The following is a 24,191-nucleotide window of genomic DNA, read 5'->3' on the forward strand; positions in this document are numbered from 1 at the left end:
TCTGTCTGTCTGTCTGTCTGTCTGTCTGTCTGTCTGTCTGTCTGTCTGTCTGTCTGTCTGTCTGTCTGTCTGTCTGTCTGTCTGTCTGTCTGTCTGTCTGTCTGTCTGTCTGTCTGTCTGTCTGTCTGTCTGTCTGTCTGTCTGTCTGTCTGTCTGTCTGTCTGTCTGTGTCTTTCTGTCTGTCTGTCTGTCTTTCTGTCTGTCTGTCTGTGTCTTTCTGTCTGTCTGTCTGTGTCTTTCTGTCTGTCTGTGTCTTTCTGTCTGTCTGTCTGTGCCAATCTTCAAAAGTGAATCGCTCTAACGGAAATTTGGCTCAATGGGTGTGGATCACTGGGTATGTGCCGCCCTTCAAGGCAAAAAAAAACTTAAAATTTTCTTCGACGCTGGGCGGAATCCAATCGGTGCCATCTATATTCAGACATGCGCAATGCGCAAACCTCGTCAGCGGCATCGCTAGGTAGCGCGGCATGTCCAGAGAGAAGCGCTAGAGAGGAGCCCCGCTGCTGTGCACGCCTCACACAGTACGTGTTTCGGCGTTGGCAATACGCTGCGTCGTTACATCGCTTCAGTTCTAATCGCAACAATTTCGACAGTCATCCTTAGAAATTTCTGCCGAAATCTTTTCTTCATTGCGCACCTTGATGAGGTGGAAAGGGCCAGAGTAGACGGTGACGTTGATGCCGAACAGTCCTGGCAGCTGGCTAGAGCCTATGTGCACCGAGACGCCGGCTGTGAAGCCGCTGACAAGCTGCTCGGAGAGGAAGACGCTCAGACTGCCCAGCCGAAGCATGCCGAACAGTAACTGCGTAATCAAAAACACAGGCAAAAGCCACGTGACATAAGTCTTGGAAATAACCGTTATCCTTATCGAGATAACCGTGGTGCGTTAGAAACAGAGTAATACATTTCGTCAGAATATTCACCCTGCAGAAGCGAAAGGGCTTAAGTATATTGGGCTTCGATTTCCAAGAACCACTGGATCTAGCAAGTAGAGTATGCTCTATGCCTTTTCCTTCAAAACATGTTTAAAGCTTTAAATATTTTTTTTTTCGTATTCCTTTGAGAAAGCGACTTAATTGGCAAGCTCCAGTATATTTCACTTAAGAACCATCACCTTTGTATCACCTGTGCGTGTCATGCTGGTACATTTTATTGCCATTTTTTTATTCTTCTGCCCTCCTTGTCAGAGGGCCTTTCTGTCCCTGATCACTTTTCCTATGCAGAGTAACATGCAGATGGCTACTTAGACGCCGGCCAGGTTCAATTACGAATTATGACTAACGGTTGTTTAATGTCGTTATTGATATATTGTCCTCGAAACACGGTTCAAACGATACAGAAAAATGCATTTATCATTAAGATTTCAGCCACATCCGGCCACCCGTCGTGATTGCAAATTGCAATCGCCCCGCCGTGGTTGTTCAGTGTCTCTGGTGTTGGGCTGCTGAGCACGAGGTCGCGGGATCGAATCCCGGCCACGGCGGCCGCATTTCGATGGGGGCGAAATGCGAAAACACCCGTGTACTTAGATTTAGGTGCACGTTAAGGAACTCCAGGTGATCCAAATTTCTGGAGTCCCCTACTACGGCGTACCTCATAATCAGATCGTGGTTTTGGCACGTAAAACCCCATAACTGATTGAAATTACAATCGATTCCGGACATTTCTGACGTAGACAATTTGCTTTTTTATGAAAAGAATTGAAATATCTGTTACGAATAGATTCAGAAGTTAGCAATGAATTAACGGTCTTCTAATACAACAATGAACACTACGTCGACGTTTCCGTCAAGCGCGGTAATATCTCCGAAAGCAAGAGTTCTTGGTGCTATATTCCGCAAGGGAGTGATGCAATGCATTTCTTTTCGTTATAAAAGGATAGAATTCGCATTTAGCACTTCTTACCTTGCTGGCCTTCTGCGGCGCCAGACTCCGAAACTATGGGCGCGCATTTCGAAGGCCGCATCAGTTAAGATTGCGGTGTTCACTGTTAGAGACCTGCTCCTGTCGAACTAAATTAGTTCAGAGCCGAAAGAATAGCTGAGATATGGTGATTTTTTTTCTCTCTGTGCCTGTGATCACGTCTACCTGCCGAAGCACAGAAGACGCAGTGGGAGCGAAATTGGATCTCGACTGCTAAGAAGAAAGACATGATGTATAGAAAGGTAGGTAGGTTAACCAGAGGTAGTTCGGGTTGGCTGTTTTGCACTGGGGGAAGAGAGGCAACGATATAAAGTGACGAAGAGAACGTAAGTGGAAAGAAGGTAGGAGCAAAATACAAGTATAACGCGTACACATAGATCAAGCGGCAGCAGAGAACATTTCTGAAGTCTAAATGTGGACCTGTAGGTTTTGAGAACTTCAACAGCGCTGGTATAGCTTTATTCACGAAGTTACTTTGGGAATACTGGCCTAGAACTTTCTGTTCTGATAGTGACGTCTGCTGAGAAAAGTGCTACATGGCAGGGGACGTGTCGGATCCAAGCATGCAATCTAGCAGTGGTGCTAACTGTATTGTGGACTGAGGATGACATAACCAGATCATCCAAGTGCAGTCGTGACCCGGCCGTACCTGGTAAAGGCCCACGAGAAACGATAATGTAGTGGCAACCTCAGCTGCCGTGTACTCGAGTTTGTTTTCCTCGACGAGGTTGCCCGTCATGATTGAGACCACAGCAAAGGCACCTAGAAGAAATAAACAAAGAACAACATTTAAAAAAATGTATTGATATCTTGGCGGAACGTGGAAAAGAAGTCAAACGAAAACAAAGGCAGCAAAAACTATAAAACGACGCTGACTCTCAACTGATCGCAGGTCACAGGGCAAGCTTCCAATGATGCGGCGAAAAGAAAAAAAAAAGCGATCGCGATTTGTGCAACTAATCAAATTCTTTTACATGTAGAATCAATGACGGCTGACATACGAGTGTATATCACTAATTTTAACACGAAAGTGTTTTATGCCGGGGTCCACCAAGACTTCACTGACGTATTTCCGTCACGGAAATACGTCATAGAACATAATACAAAGAAAGAAACCAGAAGAAAAGTTCCACAAACATGCAAATTTGGAAATCGAACCCACGACCTCTCGGTCCGCGACGATAGATCGCCGAGCGTTTAACCCATTGCGCCACAAACGCATTTGCAGAGAGCTACACAGACGCGCCTTATATATCTAACACTCCTCCGTGTACCCGCGCTCTTGCTCGGGGCGGCGCCGCCGCCTACGAGCAGAAAAGAGAAGTACTGCATTATGACACTAACGCGCACCGACAGTGAACGCTTCGGTGGTCTCAGCACTACGACGCCTCGATGCCAGCATTCGAAGGGACGCTGGCATCAAGAAGCACTACCAACGCCACCTAGGTGGCGTTCACCGTACTCAGCACAGCGGAGCGTGGCCTCCGCAATTAGCTCTGAAAATGTTTCTGAAGTTGATCGCGGAGGCTGCAATTACGACGCGCTGTACGCGCTGATTTGACTCGGTGACGATTCAGTTACGTGCTTTGTCTTGCGCGTTGTATTAGTGTGTCAGTTACGTGCTTCGTCTTTCGCGTTGTGCTAGCGTGTGCAGCGTAGTGCAGCTTCCATATGCACGACGGTTGCTCATGGTCATCGACGTTGGTAGTCGTGATGGAGGAGACGTGCCACCAGGCAGTCAGCGTGGGTGCATCAACGCCTAAGGGCGCTTTAGCCACAAAACACCAATAGACATTATATATCAATGTGCAATAAACATTACACTACTTCTGTGAAGACACGTTTCACTTTCGTGTTCTATACCGATTCCTATATAAGAGGGATCAACCACATTTTTTTGTATATAAGCCCTCATATGTCTCTTATCCTTCTCGCTTAATAGCTATCTCTAGATATACGGATAACTAGGGAAAGATTACTATGTCTCTGCTCTCTTTCAGCTGGCTTGCGTGCTTATAACCGATAGCCGTATTCTTCAATACTGATGGGGTGAAATGGAATAACACCCGTACACTTCATTGACATTATATTTAGGTGCATTCATGCTGATACTTATATTTAAGCGCACGTTAAAGAACAACTTGCACAAATGGGAATTTATTTACACAGTACCTCGTTACACGTTACTTAGTGTACATATATCTGCGGAACGTAAACACATTCTTAAGTATAAAATATCATTCGTATACAATTCTATACACTTATGTTCATGCACACATATATTACATATGTTACATTACATATTACAAAAGGGCAATTCATTTACACAGTACATATTGACACATTTCTTTGTGTACATATATATCTTTGGAAAGTAAACACATTCTTAATTACATATTCTCATTTATATACAATACTGTACACTTATATTCATGAACATATATATTACATATATTGCATAATTATCAAGAACACACAAATTTGTCAATACATGTCTCTACACTCAAGTATACAAATAACACTTTCTCGTAATAAGTTATTTAATAATGTGTAACCGCCTACTTGAGCGCTCATTTTTCTCACGTGAAGCGCTTCCGCGCGTTTAAAGCAACTGTTCCCTTTGTACAGAAGTGTCTTTGCGTCACTGGGTTCAGGATGAAAGATGAACGCCTAGGCCGAATTTTATAGGTGGTCCTGATAGTTATACTCAACTGAAGGTGATATTTTAGCACGGAACAACGAACTTTTATTTTCCAATTAGCCTAGCATTTACATTAGCAGAGCAATGTCATTAAGCTATGAGACGACTCCAGATGGTTTGGGCTCTCTTTCAGAGGTGAAGGGTAAGTGCACGGCTTGTTTGTAATTCTTAGGTTGTGACCGCCTTAAATGAGATGATTTGTAGAGTATTTCGCTAACTCTCAAAGTGATGCTCATAATTACGAGCCATCGATTGCTACCATTATTAGAAATACACCGTGAAGACCGTCCCTTCCGTGGAACATAACGGCATGATTAGTCGGAGGACAGCTGAAGCGGCGCCAGCGAAGTTGACTGTTTTCGCTTCAGATTAGAATGAAAACGCAATGACAGCCCATGTGTAAATGCCGTCAATATAATGCTCAGGTCTGGCTTATACGGTCATCCTCCGCAACGCTTTCCCGATTTTAAGAGGAAATCATACTTTGAGGCCAACTCCGATATCCTAGATTCAAGTACATGTAAAACGCAGGAATACTCTCACGGCTGGACCCAAATGGGTCCAGCCATGAGAATATGTTGTGAGATAATGTTATCTGGACCCATAACGGCTGGACCCAGTTTGAATGAAATTTGTACAGATTCAAGTACATGTAAAACGCAGAAATACCCTCACAGTCTGGACCCAAATGGGTCCCGACAACGGCTGGGCCCATTTTGAATGGAATTTGTTGAAGTTTTTTTTACAATGCTCAGAAGAGTTTTTGCAAAAGTCCTACTCACAAATCGCTGCAATTTTACAGAGTGGTCAAAAACGCAATCAATTTTGTCTGTTTTTTATGTCTCGACAGGTGCAGGTCACATAATTGTGATATCATTTTTTTTATTGCTAAGTAAGAGTTGTAAACTTGATTCTTCTGTTTCTTTACCCTTTTTTTAATTTTACGGTTTTCGTAAATTTTCTTAAAAATAGAAAAACTAACGGTAAGAATAAAAAATCAACTTCGACAGTCCGGTAAATTTTCGCTTTTTCGTTTGAATGTAACAAACCTCATGAAAATCTCTGCATTAGATTCCGAAAAAAATGATTTATCCTTCCTCATGCATTAAGATAGGAGCTCCTGAGGTAAGTCTTATCTGGAGAATGCGCCACTCACCTATAGAGGCGTGCCTGGAGGTGCCGAAAACTGCGTACATGAGCATGGGAAAGAGTGACGTGTATAGGCCGTAGATCGGTGACACCCCGGCCAGCAGGGAGTAGCCGAAACCTGGGAAGAAGTCAACACTGTAGAAATATAGACTCTTAATCTCGTCTCCCAATGTTCCACTACGTGGAACATTTCTTGCTATTATGTTCCATTTATTTGGTGGAGTCTTTGCGGAATGAGATCAGGATGTTCCACTTAGTAAAACTTACGCGGAATGACAGTAATTAAGAGTGGTATACAGTATAGCAGCGGCAAGAAGCTCGACCGGAGGAAGAGCCGCCGACGCTGAAGAACATTTGACCCACATAAGTTCCTTATAAGTCGAACATTATGTTTCACTCACTTAATGCAACCCATGCGGAAAGAGTGTAGCGCATGCCAGCGACGGGGTGGAACAGGAGCCGGGTTCATTGCACAAGCACAAGACAGAGCAACCTTGACTACATGTTGCGACTGTCATATATTCAATATACAGCTGCGTAAATGTCATTCGTTTCCTCGGTCCTAGGTATCGCGTTTGTAGACAGATGCTCGCTCTCGCATCTTTGCAGTCAAGTTATGACCTTAGGCTCTCCACAGTATTTCAAGAAACTCACACCTACTTAACGAAACAGCGACAGCGCAAACCAAGTCAAGGATAAAGAAAGGAGGCGAGACATAAAGAGGCTCGCAAATCTCGCCTTCTCTGTCCTTGTCTTGGTTTGCCCTATTGGTGTTTCGTAATATACCAACACGCCCAGTCTTCTCTCCTAACATCTACCTATTTTCAGTTAGCATACGAGGGTTTGTTGGCCTGTTGCTTAAGTTCACGTCCTATAGGTGACGCCGTCGGTCAAAAGGATGTTCCACATCCGCACCATGGTCATGAGTGGCGATGACTAACACTCTCAGGGTCAACTAGATCGTGTACACATACATAAAAACCCAATAGCACGGACGTGGGAACAGCCGTCACCGCAGCTCGGTTGGTAAGAGCATCGCATGCGTAATGAGGAGGATGTGGATGCCGCTCCTACCGGCGGCGTTGTTGTTTCTTTTAAATGCGTAAGCCTTTCTATGCCTACCCAACGAGAAACATGTCCGTCTGTCACGGAAGACAAATGCAATGGCTCATACCCCCGTAATGCTAAGGCTATACAAGCGCTCGATCAGCAAAGTGAAGCGAACCGTGCATACATTCATTGAAGATTCACCCATACAACACACAGAACAGCATATGTTTCAATAAAGAACAATCTCAAAACAAGCATCTGAGCCATCAATAAAGAATTGCACACCCCCCTCAACACATGCTTGTAGTGTTCGTTTTGCAACACTTTCGCTGGACATCCGCTTTGGCAAGTTTATAACGACAGATGAGGGTTGATAAGACTCGGATACAGTCCGGTAAGGGTTGATAAAGGTCGGATGTATAGTCCGATAAGGTTGATAATGACCAATAAAGCTTGCTAAGTGTTTGTGCTGGTCGGATAAAGTTTCATAAGATTGATAATAACACCGCGCTGCGTGGAGACGAGCAAGTGGCACAATGCTTGCGCATACTTACACAACTCCAATGGAGTTTCTGCGTAAATTGTTTTTGTCCTTTTTAAATATTTCCCTTCGCCTGACCATTTATACATTTCGATTAAAACAACATATAATTTCCCCTCTGCTTTCCTGACCTTATTATACGTTAGCGTCATATGGTTGTGACTAACAATGATTGTGCAGAAATCATCGACGATAATTTGTCAATGTAGGCGAATAGCCCGAACCAACCAATGAACGAACGACTGCCGAAGCGCGGAAATGAATAACATTTGAGTACGATCATTACGTTGCACCGGTCCTGCTTGGCGCATTTTATGCATTACGTTTTTGACCTCGGTACCTGGAAACATTGTTGCCGTTACCACATTAGCAACGCGTCAGAACGTCCGAACGGCGAATGCGCACCCGCGGACGGCGAAGCCACCGCAGCCGCTTGGGGTGACTAAAAACGACCGCCTTGCCATCACGCCCTTTTCCCGTAATTTCCATTATAGCTCTTTATTTTTCTTATGACTAGGCATCGAGATTCTCACGTGACTCTCCCACGTGGCATCGCGCTCGTGAATTCAAATCGTCGAGGAGAAATGGCGCGTTCTCCACGCATCGCCGCACACACGTGGCTCTCTCCGGCGGTGCGCGTTCCGTTTTCCGTAGCGCGATGTTGACACACGGAAACGCACGCAGAGACGCACAAACAGCGAGCCTCCTCCGACGGTCTGTACGCACTCGGGCAGGGCTTAGCAAACCGACAGATTGATCGACCACAACGAACGTGGCAGGAAGTAAAAGCAGCGCTCGCCCGCGAGCGTACGCATGAATACCCATCATTCAGTCGTTACTGCACGTGACCTATAGATGGAGCTCTCTTCATGGAAGTGCATCATTCACTTTCTCTCTCTCTCTCATCTCAGAATCCTTCCTTTCGGCGCAATCGTTGAACTCTTCGCGCGCTGGTTCCACGCAAGACAAGGTTGCGGCGTTTTATTAAGCATGAAATGCATTTAGCTCCCGTTGTCGGCGACCTTCGAGTGACCTTGAGCCAAAAGCCAGAGCCGTTATCCGGGCGCTCAAACGAACTCAAACGAGAACATCGGGGCATCGTTGCGAGAATTAAGAGAAATTTAGTTCAACAAACTCCTTCGTGAAAGTACATGTGAACTTGGTTTCAAGTGCAATAAAACATCCAAATACGAACGACAATGGCACATGCCATCAACAGGACACGTTATGAAGAAATACAACACACTAAGGTGCCATACAAGTCAACGTTTTGAGATTTCTCTTACCTTATCTAAAAACGCAGATTCTTTTTTTTTCTAATCTAATCTAAAAACGTTGATACAAGTCTGGCACAAAACGAGATCATCCGGGCAACCAGTCAAAACTTAAGAAAATGGGGTCTCTGGCCCCTGTTGCGAAGTCCGAGGCCCGAGCGGACACGAAGGTTCCATGGATGGTGCCGTGCCAGGTGCCGGGATAATGAGAAGTCCAGTGAGATCAGAAAACTGTTTTATATACACTGTACATGTTGATATTTTACAAGAAGGGCTCCATGACTTGTCTTTGGACGGTTTGACAGCACATTCGTTTTGTTGCCAGTAAGCCGTTGTTCATACTGCAATTTACACGGTTTATGAGTTTACGAGCTTCCTACAATGTTTCGTGCAACACATAGTTTGCTTTCGCTGTCAATGCTTCGCCTTTCGGGCGAAGTTTTGACTTTTTAATGCGGTTAACATTCTTAAGATTTAACGCAATTCCAAGTATCTATCTGTCTCCGGATCTAGCAGTTTTCCTTACACGTCAACTTGTGTCACTGTGTATGTGCTACTGTATATGTACAGTGGTGAGCACTGTTAGGGTGAACACCTCATTAGTATTCAAGTTGGGACAACTTCAACATACCGTCTACTTCAGGGGGGAAATGTGCCGAATACGACGCCTATTGGTGATGCCGATAAAAGAAATAATAGCTTTCTTTACTTTGTGCTAAGCATCAACTGCTATAGACTCGTGAATACTAAAGAGGTGTTCACCCTAACAGTGCTCACCACTGTACCACTGGTATGTCCGCTCTTCAATGAACCTCCTTGATGCCAACTTGGGCGTGTTTCAGTTCTCGTTGCCCGTGTGCGAAGAGTTAATTCGCTTGCTAGCACTGCGTATTATCGATATTATCGTACTGGATGTTTGGCCGTATACTATCGTACGGGATATTTGTCACCAAGTATGGTCTGCTCTTCAAAGAACGTCTTTGACGCCAACTCGGTTGACTGGGTATGTCGCGATCTTCAATGACCCTCTTTGGCGACTCTTTGGGTCACGGGACATGTACTAGTGTGTATGCGCCGCTCTTCCTAATAACTATCATAACATATAAAACATATCACCAATTACACACCCATCATAAGATAGATTGCTATCACAAAAACGCCGCCAATAGTCTCCAAAATATGGATGCGTCGCCATTTTTTTTTCTTATTGGGTCGATTTCTTTTAGTTCGGCGGGGATAATGTTTTCCCGCATTAGCTCAATTAGGGGCAGAAGAACAGGAATTATACGGCGTTCAAAAGTATCGATATTGCTTGATTGGCGGGTATAGCTTCAACTTGACTGCACTCTCTGCACCATGCAGTTCAGGGAGTGCAGCACATTCGTCCTCGAATCGACAGTGCAGCATGCGCCCCCTGTAGCACGCTGCTCGGTTCGTCTCCTTGCAGTAGCCATGTTGGGCATGAGCTAACGATCCTCCTGCACTCGCCATTGCAAGTGAAGTTGTGCGAGTCGATGTCAGCAGACATGATTGAGAGCTAGTTGATTAGTGGTCCATGGCCGCCAGTGTCTCCCGCTCTAGTCTAGCCATAAGCGAGTTAGAAGTTTAATAGACGCTTGGGCGATTGTCAGGAGATGAGCGCCTAATTGCCTTCGTTCAAACGACTTCCTCGTGGAATGCTTTTTCTGGCGAAACAGCATCCATGTCCACCACATATTCGTTATCACTCCGAAGTACAAACACAATAACAATTAATGGGATAATAACGAAAGGAAATACACTCGGCATTCCTATATGCCCATTGGTTGAAAAGGCTTAACCGCCGGCTTCAGACGACAGAGTTCGTCCGTCGCCGCGCTTTTCTTCTCGGTTTAATTGCCACGAGACGCGCAGCTATCACGGCGCATCTCGCACGAGGTTAACTCGTGCGGAATCTCTCGAGAACTTGTCCAAGAAAGCTGGCATCAACAAGAAGCTTCCTCTGACCATAGCCTCCGTGATGTGAGGATGTCACCACGGAGGCCACGTTCCAACCGTGGAGTTTCCTACAAAAAACTACCGGAGCTGTGATCACTCAGCTGCCATGTCGGGTGGTTCATGCATTTGTCTAATCTTCGCGCTTGTGGTTTCAAAAGTTCTTGAGGCGTTATTTTTTATACTTTCTCACTCTAAATTTCCAAGCAATCATAGCTTTCTAAACGCATGAAAGCAATTACTTTATCCGCACAGACATATAATCAATGCGAATTGTTGCGTTCAAAATTGGCGAAGTCAAGAAGCTGTTTGAAGCCATAGCGGTTCGAACCAGCATACTCTACTAATTTTTGTAGCAAGTCATGCCTCTGACCAACTCCTATTCGTGTGCAAAAAACGCGCCACGCGGTCCTGGCTGCGAACTATATGCAGCGTCGATCGCTCTATGCAACCTGTGGAGCCTTGTTAGCCGGCGCTACGCCGAGCCCGTGGCTAAAACGAGTCGCATGTTGTTTGCACTTTCTGCTTGTAATAGGGCCTCGAAAATTCGAGACGATCTGATTAAGAAAAAAAATGTTGCCGAAATAGAAACAATGCGTAAGTCATAGGAATGTACCTTCCCACTTGGGCGGAAGACAAGCTTTGCGAAATGCCTTGCGCATTAGAATGAGCGAGCTTCATTTTTACATCGCCACCATTTTGTACGTAACGCATCGAACTCAATTTCACACGTAAATATCAAGTCGATCCACCTTTTTAGGGCACGTTTTCTTTCTCTCTCTTTTCAGCCCCTCTCGCTTTCTCTCCTTCCTACGGTCTTTCAATCGTTGGTCTCCTTCCCCATGCAAAAATGGCATACAGGCGACTACTCGCACGCCGGCAGAAATATCTGCGTTTCGCTAAACACCTTTATCTCTATCTTTCTGGTTCGCGCTGGAACTTTCGACAACCTCATTCCCGTGACATCCGTCGGTATATAACCAGCCGGACCTATTGTTGTCCGTTAAGCTAACCACCATCAAGCATACGCGCTCATATTGTTTACTATGCTCTGCATCTCCATGGTCAAAGGTTCACGCGCAACCACGTCCCCCCCTTCCTCAGGTCTTCTTATTCGACGCCAGTCGAGCGTGGTCTGACGCAACGTAAACAGTCGTGCGTGCGACACGAGCAGTGGGAGGTTATCAGAGAGAGGCAGTCAGTCGAATCCGTCGGTATTGAGCAGTTCGAACGTTCAAGGCCGACCACAGCGCCGCTAATGCTGACCGACTGAGAGAGGAGACGGAGACGTGCGCGCGCGGGAAGCTGCTTGGCCTCATGCGCGAAGCGGTACAACGCGGCCGCGAATTTTCGCATTCGTCGATGGACAAAACCTGCAGTTGCAAGGCGATCTTGAGAAATAAAGTGAATACATTCGAGGGAGTGGTCCTCGCACTTTTATGTCCCGTGAGGCGACCTGGTAACTTTTACTGCGACGGTACTTAGTAGCTCGACGTTGGGTTTACTATATATATAGTCTAGAGCACTGCACGGGCCAATTTTTGCGGCCCGGCCCGGGCCCGATCAAAAGTTTTATGGCGAGACCCGGGCCCGGCCCGGGCCCGGATATAATCTACGTTACCCACCCGGCCCGGCCTGCCACCCCTTTACCTTAGGCCCGAGCCCGGCCCGAACCCGGCCCGAGACCAAAAAATACATGTTCTTCAGAGTTGAGACACCCGAGAATAACTCGCTGCACGTTACTGCGCACCACCAGAAAGCCCGAGCCCGGCCCGGGCCCGCGTCAAAAAAAAACCCAAGCCCAGCCCGGGCCCGGGTCAAAAAGGACACGCCGTGCCCGAGCCCGGCCCGAGCCCGTGAAAAAACTGCTCTACCCGGCCCGGCCCGGGCTTTCGGGTAAGCCCGAGCCCGTGCAGTGCTCTACTATATGCGTCTGTCTGTCATTGCCATTAAGGTAAGGACGACGTTATATATATATATATATATATATATATATATATATATATATATAACGTCGTCCTTACCTTAATGGCAATGACAGACAGACGCATATATATATATATATATATATATATATATATAAACGAGAGGAAAGGAAACCAAGGGGCTCGATTTTTATTAGTCATATCATAAGAGGCCAACAATGACACCAAGGACAGCATATAGAGGAATTGTACGTCGTTCTTAATTGAATTGGAGAAATGTTAAATACACTGAGATGGAAGTAGATGAAAAAAAGAACGGTGCCGAAGGTGGGATACGAACCCACGTCCTCGCATTACGCGTGCGATGCTCTCACAAAATGAGATACCGCGGCGCCGTTTTGGTATGCCTTGCCGACCGTTGCGTGCACGTTTCCTCCCGATATGTTCGAGGAAATTCGGTGGTTTATTGTGACGTACACATTCACCATCGTCGTCGAAATATGCGCATGCGGGAGCCACGCGTTGCTATGGCAACCGTTGTCTTTTTGGAGAAGCGAAGCGAGTAAAGCGGCGGTGGAAGATGCTGAAATTTAGCTTGACGTGGTCACTTGTTAGGCCAACTCTTTCTGGCGTCACTTTTATCGCGTTACACTCCCACTTAAGTTCTTATATCATTCCTGCATAGGCCACGCCCCACCACACATCCTTGTCTTCATCTTAGCAGTGAGCTTTTGTTTATTGCCTACGGCAGTCACAAGTCGCACTCACGGGCCCTGTGGCAATGTGCAGGTGGTAGCCGGACGCGCTAGCCACTGCGCCATTGCGCATCTTTTGATCTCGATAATTTATGCGTGAGTTTGTGCACTGCATAGATTCTGAGACTGATCGCGTCTGTACGCGTTTCGGTGGACATAGAACAGACATTATAGCGGAACGGGCGAGAACGATGTGGCGTGTATCGCGGAGAAGTTGTAGAGCCGCTGTGCGAGGCTGCTGCTCTCACACTAAAAGCGTTGAGAGCCGAAGGAATCGCTGGTGTCCACTTTTCTTTTAAACAAATTCAAACAGCGGTCAAAAACAGACTTCGAAATGATAGGATCACGAATCGGGAAACTTGGTAACGATTCATGGCGAACTTCGCCACTTCCGCTAACTCGGTGGCGACCATTATGGGTCATAGAAGACGCATATTTTGTTACTTGCCACTGGTTTGACCTGTGGCGATGAGGTGGACCGCGCACTAATGAACCAGCCTTTCGACTGAATTGTAAAGAACATTTTTTTTGCACGTTGTAGTCAGGGTGACAACGATGCAGGTTGTCAAGACACATAAATGAGGGCAACTGCTGGCGTTCCGAATGGTTCTGAGATGCCCGCAACTAGTTGTCAGACGTGTACAAGCAACCGCATTGCGACGCCGCTTTCGCTGACCCTTAGAATACTGTGTACAGACTCTGCAATTACTTGACAAGTGTAGCCGAGCAACATTCACTAACGAAAGAAGCAACGGGGAAGTCCCGACGACTACTTCAGCTTTCAATAAGCCAGCTATATAATTGGTCAGTCTATGCAGCTTCTGATGATGCCAACAAACTTTTTGTTTAAGTCTTAACCAACCCCAGCAATTCCGGACATCGCCTTTAGTTCACAGCTTTTACACCACGTGGCGTACGGACCTTTAAGATTCAAAATTCGCGCGATGACGCACGAAGTGTACTGGACGATAACAAAATACACGTTTTAACAAGAAAAGAAAAAAAAAGGACCACGCCAACAGCTTTCACCGTCGAGCATGGACGAGCGCGAATCAGGAACGGCTGATCTGATAACCGCCGCGCATATAACACGAGCGGCCAGCTAGTCTACTGTGAATCAGCAGTTTTGCTGCTATTGATGGGCGTTGAGAGGCTCAGCCCCGCTTCCAGAAAGCGGGTGCAGAATCTTGAAAGAGCGGCCTCCGCCCCCCCCCCCCCCCCCCCCGCCTTCCGGCCATCTTTTCCTCGTCCAACTTTTTGTCCGATCGAATCAAAAAAGCGAAAATGCCCTTTTGTCGCTTCATTTCTCGAAAGCTGATTCTAAAATAATAATGTAAGCTTGCTAAATGGTCGCGATGGGCGCATGTTTCAGGATATGCAGTCGCACGATTGACACCCTTAATCTCGGTTGGCCTCAGCTTACGAGTCCATTTGCGCATTTGCGTGCAGGTGCCTGGTCGAGTTATGTTCACTGCCACGGAATTTTTGTTTTTCGAAGGCGAAAGCCTTAGGTGCATTGCTATATTTTCGGTGCCATTGGCAGTGACCTCGGCAAAACCGCGCCGTAAAGAAAATGGCCGACGCCGCAAAGAGTAAAATCACCTCAACAAATGCTCGGATTGACGTCAGTTTTCTGAGGGAGGTTCCTGTGAACAAAGTAAATTAGTGGCTTCGTAAAGAAAATTTGCTACATTTCAGCCGAACACCTTTTCTAAGCTCTTGGTAAGCGACGGGTGTAAATGCAGAAAATCATCTGTAACTGGTCAGTGTTCAAAGACCTGCTTCACTGCACTGTGGCATAGCCAGAACTTTTGTTCGAAGAGTGGGGGGCTCACGTTACAGCGCGGCCTCCTCCTTAGAGAATTATCGAGGGATCAAATACATCAATGATAACTACATTGCCATTGCCAATGTCATAGTATATTAGAGACTGCAAACAAACTACTGAATGCTACCCACTGTCAAGTAAAATATGTATTTTTTCATAAAAGAATATATTAGCATGTCCCAAAAATTGTGGCAGAAATAACTGATATCAATGCTTCCGCGTTTTTTTGTCTATTCAATTAGTAAAGAAAATATCACACGAAGCAGCAAAGCAGTGCATACAGCTGGTGTGAAAAAAGTAAAGGCCATGAAAATAACAAGTTAAACACAAATATTTTGATAAATCCTTGTCATTAAAGAACCTTGTTTACTTTTTTGTACTGTCGCGAGCAGAAGTTTGGAGACCATGGCATCAGCAAAAAATTTAAATATATTCAAGCGCAGCTGCACGGCCCCGAATTGGCTTAATACGTTGTATTGGCCCATCACGCGCACGTAGGCTTGCGCTCTTGATTTCAGCCCGAATGCCCAGGCTGCGAAGGAAAAAAAATAAAATCGTGGCAGCAGAGAGGCTCGGCCTTTCTGTACCGACGTGGGAGTGGCCCGCTACGTGCTGACGCGCGTTCCGAGAGACCGTAATAAAGTTTTATCATACGATCATACCATACCTTTAGTCTACAAACTTTTGCTCGTGACTGTACATATGCAACCGCCAGAGAAAAACCTCAATAACGCTGTCCTTCGTTGCAATAGATTGCGCATGAGCAGTTGTTACCGGTCGTGTATTGTAATTACACCGATAATATAGTCGCAACAGTGAGTACATGTAAGAAGCAGGAGTTCTGCAAGATGTACATTAGAAATGCGAAAATAGAATGGAATATATAAGTGCGAAGATACAAGTTGATAAAGGGCACAAAAATGTCACTGGTAACAAAATGCACTGTTTGTATACACAAAGCCTCGCAACAAGATGTTTAAATATATGCATAAGTATCCAATAAATCCACGTATTTAAGCAAGCGTCACTGTATGTAATGCGTCAAACAAGACAAATAGACATGTTGCGCAGCCATACATAGTAGTAGCTTTACGTATAGAAAGACAGACGATCCAGGCAAGAACAAAACTATGATCGCAGAAATCGTGATATGTTCCGGAAGGATCGCCTGTTGGGCTAGTTGGTCTAACATAGTTACTTTCAGTTTGGCAGAACAGTTTGGTTCTCCTAGAAGCTGACAAGGAAGGTGGATTTGTTGTGATGCCGAAAGGCATGTTCAATGAAAAAGCCCAAGTGGCAGTGGACAAGAACTTTGTGGCTGTTTAAAAAAGTGCAGTGAGGGTTTAGACTAAGTTCATCAAATTTTGTAAGGACTTGGAAGTGAACGCTCTTGCTAGTGCTATTAGAAATAGTAAGGGGAACAGTCTGAAGGTTTTCTTTTCTGTAAAAAACATAAGGTCCCTTTCAGAACCATTGTGAGCGAAGGGGGGGGGGGGGGGGGGGCTTGGCAAAAGAATGTTAGTCAGTTTTTACTGAAGAGCCTTAAGTGACTCACGGTTGTTGATCCTTTCCGCGTGAGGAAATCTGAAGAAGTCTCTGAATATGTGAAACACAACGAGAGTATCGATTATGGTTTGTCTGTCGACGTTGAGTACTTGTTTTATTCAGTACCTCAAGATAAGCTTTTAGTTGCTGTTAGGAAGCGCATTGAACAGAGTGGCGAATGCGATTTCCAAAACTCCGCTTGCTTGTCGGTTCATTGTTTAACGCTTTTAGAATGTTATCTTAGTGAAACATTTAGTGTTTTTAACGAGCAGCCTTTCCTGCAACGTAGAGGAGTGTGCATTGGGTCTTGCGTGGCTCCGATTCTATGCGACACATTTTTAGCTGATATTGACAGTGCGCTTAATTTGGCTTTTATTTGGGGGAAGGTATTCAAAGTGTTTCGGTACGTCGATGACTTTTTAATTCTTTTAAAGAAAGAGGACGGTTTCCCTGCCCCTGGGAGTACTTTAGATGTTTTATTCAAGCTGGGCAGGGTTTGAGTTTCACTCATGAATTGCTTGAAACTGAGGGGTTACAATTCCTGGATCTCAGGCTGAAATTTAGTGTAGGCCATGTTCGCTGAGAGTACCTCCCACTGGTTAAGAAGTGTCCCCTGCCTTTTGACTCTGCCCGCCCAAAAATTGTAAAAAGGGGCATCGCATTACAATGTCTGGATGCTGCGCTCCGTAAGTCATGCCAGCATTCAATGCAGCATAGCTTTGACAATCATATTGGTCGCCTTTTAGCAGCGGGATTCCCTGAGTTGCTTGTTGTTGCGGTGGCCGAGTCTATCCTGCAGAGGGTAAAGAAGAGAGCTGGAGCGGAAAGGGCTGAGACCCAGCGATGGATGGCGAGACCCGTAGCCATGCTTTATATGCATCAGGTCTCGCACAACCTGAAGAAGGTCGCGAACAGGCATCGTATTCCTGTGGTCTTCACGGCTCCTAATAAGCTATCCAGGCTCTGCCCTCGAATTTGCGGTGACAGGAAAGGAGGTTGCCAAACCTGCCACGATAGCCGCTTCGTGGGGTGTGCGACAGGAGTGGTATAATCCGTCCCCTTGTTGTGCGGGAAGGTGTACATCGGCCAAACCGAACGGTGCATAAACAACCGGCTCAGGGAGCATGCGCTAAAAGTTAAGAAAGAAGAGGACAAGTATGCTCATTTGGTTGCCCACATCATTACGTGTGGTTGCAAGGCACGATTTTATGAGACCACTATCTTAGGCAAATCAACACACTACACGGCTCGAGTGGCTCTAGAAGCATTCTACATCCACAAGAACTCAGATATTTGTATAAGCGTAGCGCCAATTCTTTTGCCCAGTGCCGAACTGAACTATTTGAACTCTGTTGCCCGAGGCAGAAAGTACTGTTAACTTTTTTAGATTTCTTTTTATCACCTCGCATGGGAAAGGGACGTGACACTGGTGTACGTGGTTCACCTTATAAATCGGAGGGTTTGTTGACTGAAATAAACGGTTGGTAGTAGCGCTCGTCCGCATCTGTCGTGTCTTCGTGTGTGTTGAGCGTACTTTTTGCGCTATGTCTGAAAGTAGCTCGTGATATGTACTTGGGCCATGCGGCCGTTGCGACAGCACCATATCGGTAGATAATAGAGGAATAATGCAGAAATCAGTACGAAAATGTATAATTTAACTGCCTGCAGAGCGGCGACAAATTTTCTGCACCCAAAATTAAGGAAGGGTATTGCTTCCGCTCAAAAAAGAAGTAAAAGCGGCTAGCTAAAAAGGAAAGAAAAGACCAAACGAAAGCCACAGATGATGCGGCAAGTTAAACTACCCAATATCCGAGTGTGTTTGTTGGGAAACGCCGCGAGGGCCGGGCTTTCAATAAACAAGATCGGTAAAAATTGGTTATTGATGTCCTCGCAATTTTCGTTTTCACACAATAATTTTGATCATGATGCTAACTGTTTGAATAAACGGCGAAAATTTCTGCGGTTTTAGAAACTTATGAACAGTCATACGTTTTCATAATTACGAGTTTATGGACCTGAAGGAACAGAACTTTTACTTGCATTGATTTTTGCCGCTTCGCTATCTAAAAGACAAACTTCACTCGGCGGGGAAGTTTAGTGAAGCGGTCAATGACTTCGGACACGTTGATGCCGAGGTCTCTGTGGACGTATATAAGTACCTGCCTAACAATGTGTTCCTCTGACATTGTAGAGCGCAAGTAGTTTTTTAGTAATCTCATGTAAAAAAAACACCGCATATCCACGGGGTGAATGATGAGTGGGCGAAGCTCCGGAGGGAACCATCGGTAAACCGTGAATCTTCCGTGTAATTCGCCCAGTCTCGCCACACTAAATCGAACAATTGACTTCCACCAATGACACGCGCCATATGTGACGTCATTCCTATTTTATAACAGCGCCCTTCATTATAATTGCACCATCTCCCGCTTAAGGGGACGCTAGCACAAACGCGTTAGAAACGTGCAGTACTCTCTAGTAAGGGGGAGAGGCCACAGCGTCTTACGCAGCCGTTTACACATGCCGGAACGTGCACCGCGTTTGCCGACGCCATCACATGACTGCTGAGAGAGTATAACCCCCGTATTCATTAACGCTCCTCGATTTGAACTTGACTTGCCACCGCCTTCAACGCGTTTCGAACGCGCTGCCCAAGGCGGTGGCAAGTCAAGTTCAAGTCGAGGAGCGTTTATGAATACGGGGGTAAGGCGGAGAGGCCACAGCGTCTTACACCAGCTTCTTACACGGGCCGTAACGCGCTAGCACCAATGCGTTAGAAACGCGCAGTCTTTCGTTAATGTTGGGTATTTATTGTCATCGTGGTGCGTGTGTCCATGTGCGCTTCGTGGCGTAGTGGTTAGCGCCGCGCGTTCGGAAGCGAGGGGTCCCTGGTTCGATTCCGCGCTGCGGAAACAAGTTTCGGAAATTTTTTTTCATAAAAGTAGACGTGGCTACCTACTACTACGACGACTACTGCTATTACTACTACTACATACTACAGAGGAGGGACAGACCCCCACCCTAAGGAGCTTCGCCCCTAAAATATACTATCTGCGCTGGAAGTGGTTACTGGAAGGGTGACTAGAATCTGAAGCCGTTTCTACACATTTACATAGAACCTGCAGTCGCAGTGAGAGAGGGCATCTATTCCGGCGCTAAAACCTAAAAGTACTCCTTCGATGTCGTTGGCATCCTTGTTTAGGTACCTTGCACAAACAGTAAACTGTTGGATACCGGCAATATCCGTCGTTTCGTCAGCAAATATGGAGAAGCAGCCAGCACCATTTACTTTTGCATCTAGGATTTCTTTGATAATTTCACCATAAATTTCTATAATTGGGTTTTTTACATCTGGGCTTAAATGCGAGGTATTACTGGGGCAACATACAAATGGTTCTTCAGATATGTATCTCCACAATCAGCTCGCAAATGAAGAAGCGCTCTGAAAATACCAATATTTTCAGAGGGGATTTGCTTAAATCCATAGGACCACTGTCCCTATGGTCACGGAGAGCCAGACCTTGTCGTCCGCAAAAAAGAACCGCCTCAATAATAGGCCGTTAACTTTCTTCTGTTTTCGCTTATTTTACTTTGCCTGCCCTGGTCCAGCTGATTGATCACATCGGGCGCCCTTCCTGGAAATGTTTGGAGAAAATTATCAGCTGCCAGCTGGCAGTCACGGTCATATTCAGTATTTTCGTGTGTGTGGAAGATTGCGAGCGCGGGCTTCCATTTCTGAAACTGCTTGGACACGAGGGCTCCAGTGCGCGCATGTTAGCTCAAGTTTATAAGAATATTAAACCCATAAAGTTCCAGAATTGAAAATCTAAAGCACGCCTTTGGAAATGTCAGTGCACCTTTCGCGTCATAAGTTTATGATAACTTTATACCCATAAAGTTTCGGAATTGAATTCCATGCGCTCCGTAGATTCCGCCGCCGCTGCGAGATGCCGCAACGCGCCCGCTCGCTATCCAAAAGCCCTTGAAAGTTTGTGCTCGGATGGGGCTCCTTGCGTTACGTGACTCCAGGTGCAAGGGCGTTGTCGCGAAATCCAGCCCGAGTTCGCAATGTTCGTGCCGAATCGTCTTTTCGAGCGTGAAAAAGACATTGTAGACAGAATCCAGAATGATTCCCGGCGTCGGTGGCAGTTTTGGTCGGCGGTGCATGCCGGCACGAAAAAATTTCGAGGGGGGAGGGAGGGTCTGAAGCCCCATCAGTGCTACTACTGCTACTACTACCCCTACTGCTACTACTATAATACATTATTATTAAATAATTATTATAGAGGAAGTACAACAATAATGAAAGCTTTACATGAGATCCAACGCAGTGTTTTAGCATAAGTGATGCGAATGTTCCATTGCGATTATAGAAAAGTTTTCATGCGTTAAATCTGTCGATTTGATGCAGATTGAAAGTGGAATCAACATACTCTGGCTTACTTATCGTGATTATTTTTTTTTTCATTTACGATAAACCACATCTCCAGTACCAAATCTCTTAAGCAAACTTTAGTGGACTCTGGGCTTGGGCTCCCGTGTACTCGTGAGGGATAGTGCCCCTGAATACGCTGGGCCTCTCTTTTCCGCGCGCCACCGGCACCGCCGTTGGCCGAGCGTCGTCACGCCGTGACAAGTGATATAAGTCGTTCTACTCGGCAAAGAGCGGAGAACATGCGGAAACAACGTCGGTATACCACTTGCTTCAGCTCTTGCGCCATCAGTATCGGCAAAGGCGCGTTCCCACAACGGCGTCGGGAAGCACATCTGGCCGCTTAGGCCGGAGCAGCGGTCTCACTCCTATCGCGTGCACTCGAGTAGGGCCGCTATTTTGTAGCGAGGCATTATGACTTATTCTACTCTAGTCTTATCATCCACCGCTCAAGGCCGGCTGATCCCGTTGATAACGCGAGCGGACCGTCGCTCCGACCACTGACAAAGCGCGATAAGCGCGAAAAGGCATTATTACCGGAAAGGCATCGCTACAAAATACCGGCCCAGTATACACGCTTGCCCTCGTCGCCGCGCAACAACTATCTGCAGCAACTCTGAGCATGACGGGATGCCGCGCATCGGGGCTGCGCAAATCGCAATGAAAATGGGAAAGCTGTTTACTCTGTGCCGTGCAGACGGACCGTTGTCGTCTACAGTAGTCATTAATGCGAAAGCGTTACATTAGCCTTGAGGTAGAAAAGCCGGCGTCGTCCACAACGAGTGGTATCAAAAGTCAATGTGACGTCGTCAGCGTCTTCAATAAAATCAGTAGTAATAGAGAAGATAGTAAATGGTATGACAATGTTAATTAGTAGTAATTATGGGTAGGTATTGTGAAGTAATGTGAATTACAGTGAAGTTAATTAAAGTTACAACAAGTTATATTTGGGTGACTTAAGGTGGAGTCAATTGAATTAATGGGAAGTAAATTAAATTACAATGAATTAAATTTGGTTAAGGTGGATTAAAGTGGATCACCATATTAATTCGTAGCTACTCGGCGATGAGTTCTGAATGGTTGTGGTCTGGTGATTAATGAACGCAGAGAAAAGAAAGCGAAGGAAGGATTGCAAAAAGGTTGTAATAATTAAGAAGTCTTTATTGGTAATGACTAAGAGAAGTCATAATGATTTCGCATTCAAATCACGTAAGGATACTTAAGGTACAATTTTTTTGCGCATGGGCCACCACAGGGCTATCGCTTTAAACCCCACCGCGCCTCTACCCGCCATATACCTCTTTGCAATAAACCTTCGCTGTGATAGCGTTAATGATCCACCATTAAAACCCGCCATGTTTGGCTGCGTCATAGTGCACAGCTATCGGTTTAATATCAACAATCTTTTTACTCTTCGGCGCGAACGACCGTCCCATCCAATTATCCTCGCGTTGCAACGGCAGCCCCCGCCACATCCGAGTTGCACCCCACCGCCCGTATACTTCGGCCGGCAGCGTACTGCACTGTCATTGCTTGAAGGGGTCTGCTGCGTCACGGCGTGAAGCTCCCCTCGCTACAAACCGGCGTAGTTTCTGCGCACGCTAAGAGTGCATGTTTATTTCCCCTTAACCACTACGATTAGCAACATCTAGGTTTTAAACATTTAATTAAATTATAGGCTTTTACGTGCCAAAACCACGATCTGATTATGAGGCACGCCGTAGTTAGGGACTCCGGAATAATTTGGACTGCCTGGGGTTCTTTACCGTGCACCTAAATCTAAGTAAACGGGTGTTTTCACATTTCGCCACCATCGAAATGCGGCCGCCCTGGCCGGTATTCGATCCCGCGACCTCGTGCTCAGCTACCCAACACCATAGCCACTCAGAAACCACGGCGGGTCGGAGCAGATAGAAAATTGAAATGAATCACATGCATCAAAGTTTGCATTGCGAGTATTATGAAGGACAGTTTCAGTTTTTTTCTTGCAATTTATGATATATGACAGTCTTTGTGATGACTTCATTTCCTGTATTACGTTTAGGCTACTGACACTGCACAAAATATATCTTTTTGTCATAATACGGAATACAGGCACCAGAGTGCGGCTCATAAACACATCGGTATAATGAGGTGTAATTTGTGGATACATTTCTCGGTATGGGTAATATAGGAGCTCCTTTCTCGCAAATATGTGTCTTGGTTTAGAGAGCTTGGGCTGAAAGTGGACTGATTGTCCGCGCTTTCCGTGGAGCTGCCGAAGTGACTGTGAAAGCCTTTCGCTGTGTAAAGGTGTAAGCCCTTCGATGCCAGGCGCCTGAATTATACACAAAGAACGCGCTCGTCCGGAACCAGAAAAGTCGCAAGCATCACGCCAAGGTCGGGATTACCCTTCTACGGGTTAGTCGCGTCCTTGACAAAAAAAGAAGAACCGGGGAGTGACAAGTCATTTTTAACGACGCGCTGTCGTTCTTATCGTGATCACAGATGACGATTGCGCCAACGTACCGCGCTTTGTCGGGAAGCTGTGATGGTTCATTCTTTAGAAAGGGTATTTTTTTTTCCGCAACGTAACTTACGTCATCGGGGCAGATTTAAAAATATAAAGGTCACGAGTCAGGCGGTGGTACCTAGGTGAAATGAACGCCCGAGAAAGATGGACTTGTAGTCACTTTCTTTTGGAATAACGTTGCAGTTTAAAGCCACATAGAACTTCGTACACAGTATTTTTACCAACAGCTTAACAGAAGGCTATTCAGTCGTGATATTATTAAACTTATAACTTTTTAGCAGATACACTCTCACATGGCTTCAACATATATACAATAAAGGGCTCTGTAGTTCCACCGTGACTTAACCTAGGTACGTTGGCGTACTTCATGCAATTATCCCAGTCAGCCTACTCACATATACATCATTACTAATCATATCTACCATGGCCTCGGCTACATCCGAAGAAGTAATTGCCTACCTCTTCTCATTGCTAAAGATTTGGTAGGCGTAAGACAGGCCAAAATTCGAATATAAATGCCCTATATGGAATTAGCATGGAACCTTTAGTGATATAGAACGTATGCATTACACTCGAGTCTGTCCC

At 45.8% G+C, this 24,191-nt stretch overlaps 1 protein-coding gene across 1 annotated transcript in view; it reads right to left on the bottom strand.

Annotated features, from left to right (window-relative positions):
- LOC119463742 (solute carrier family 26 member 6-like) overlaps window positions 1-24,191 on the bottom strand; it is a 70,294-nt gene that overhangs the window by 36,839 nt on the left and 9,264 nt on the right. Inside the window, exons 2-4 of the mRNA XM_049655360.1 lie at window positions 5,781-5,891; window positions 2,573-2,685; window positions 638-802 (exon numbers count right to left, since the gene is read on the bottom strand). Coding sequence (XP_049511317.1) covers window positions 638-802; window positions 2,573-2,685; window positions 5,781-5,891 — 389 coding nt within the window. The remainder of the gene's footprint in view (window positions 1-637; window positions 803-2,572; window positions 2,686-5,780; window positions 5,892-24,191) is intronic.

This window comes from Dermacentor silvarum, chromosome 9 (genome assembly GCF_013339745.2).
Source record: "Dermacentor silvarum isolate Dsil-2018 chromosome 9, BIME_Dsil_1.4, whole genome shotgun sequence".
Classification (NCBI taxonomy): Eukaryota; Metazoa; Arthropoda; class Arachnida; order Ixodida; family Ixodidae; genus Dermacentor; species Dermacentor silvarum.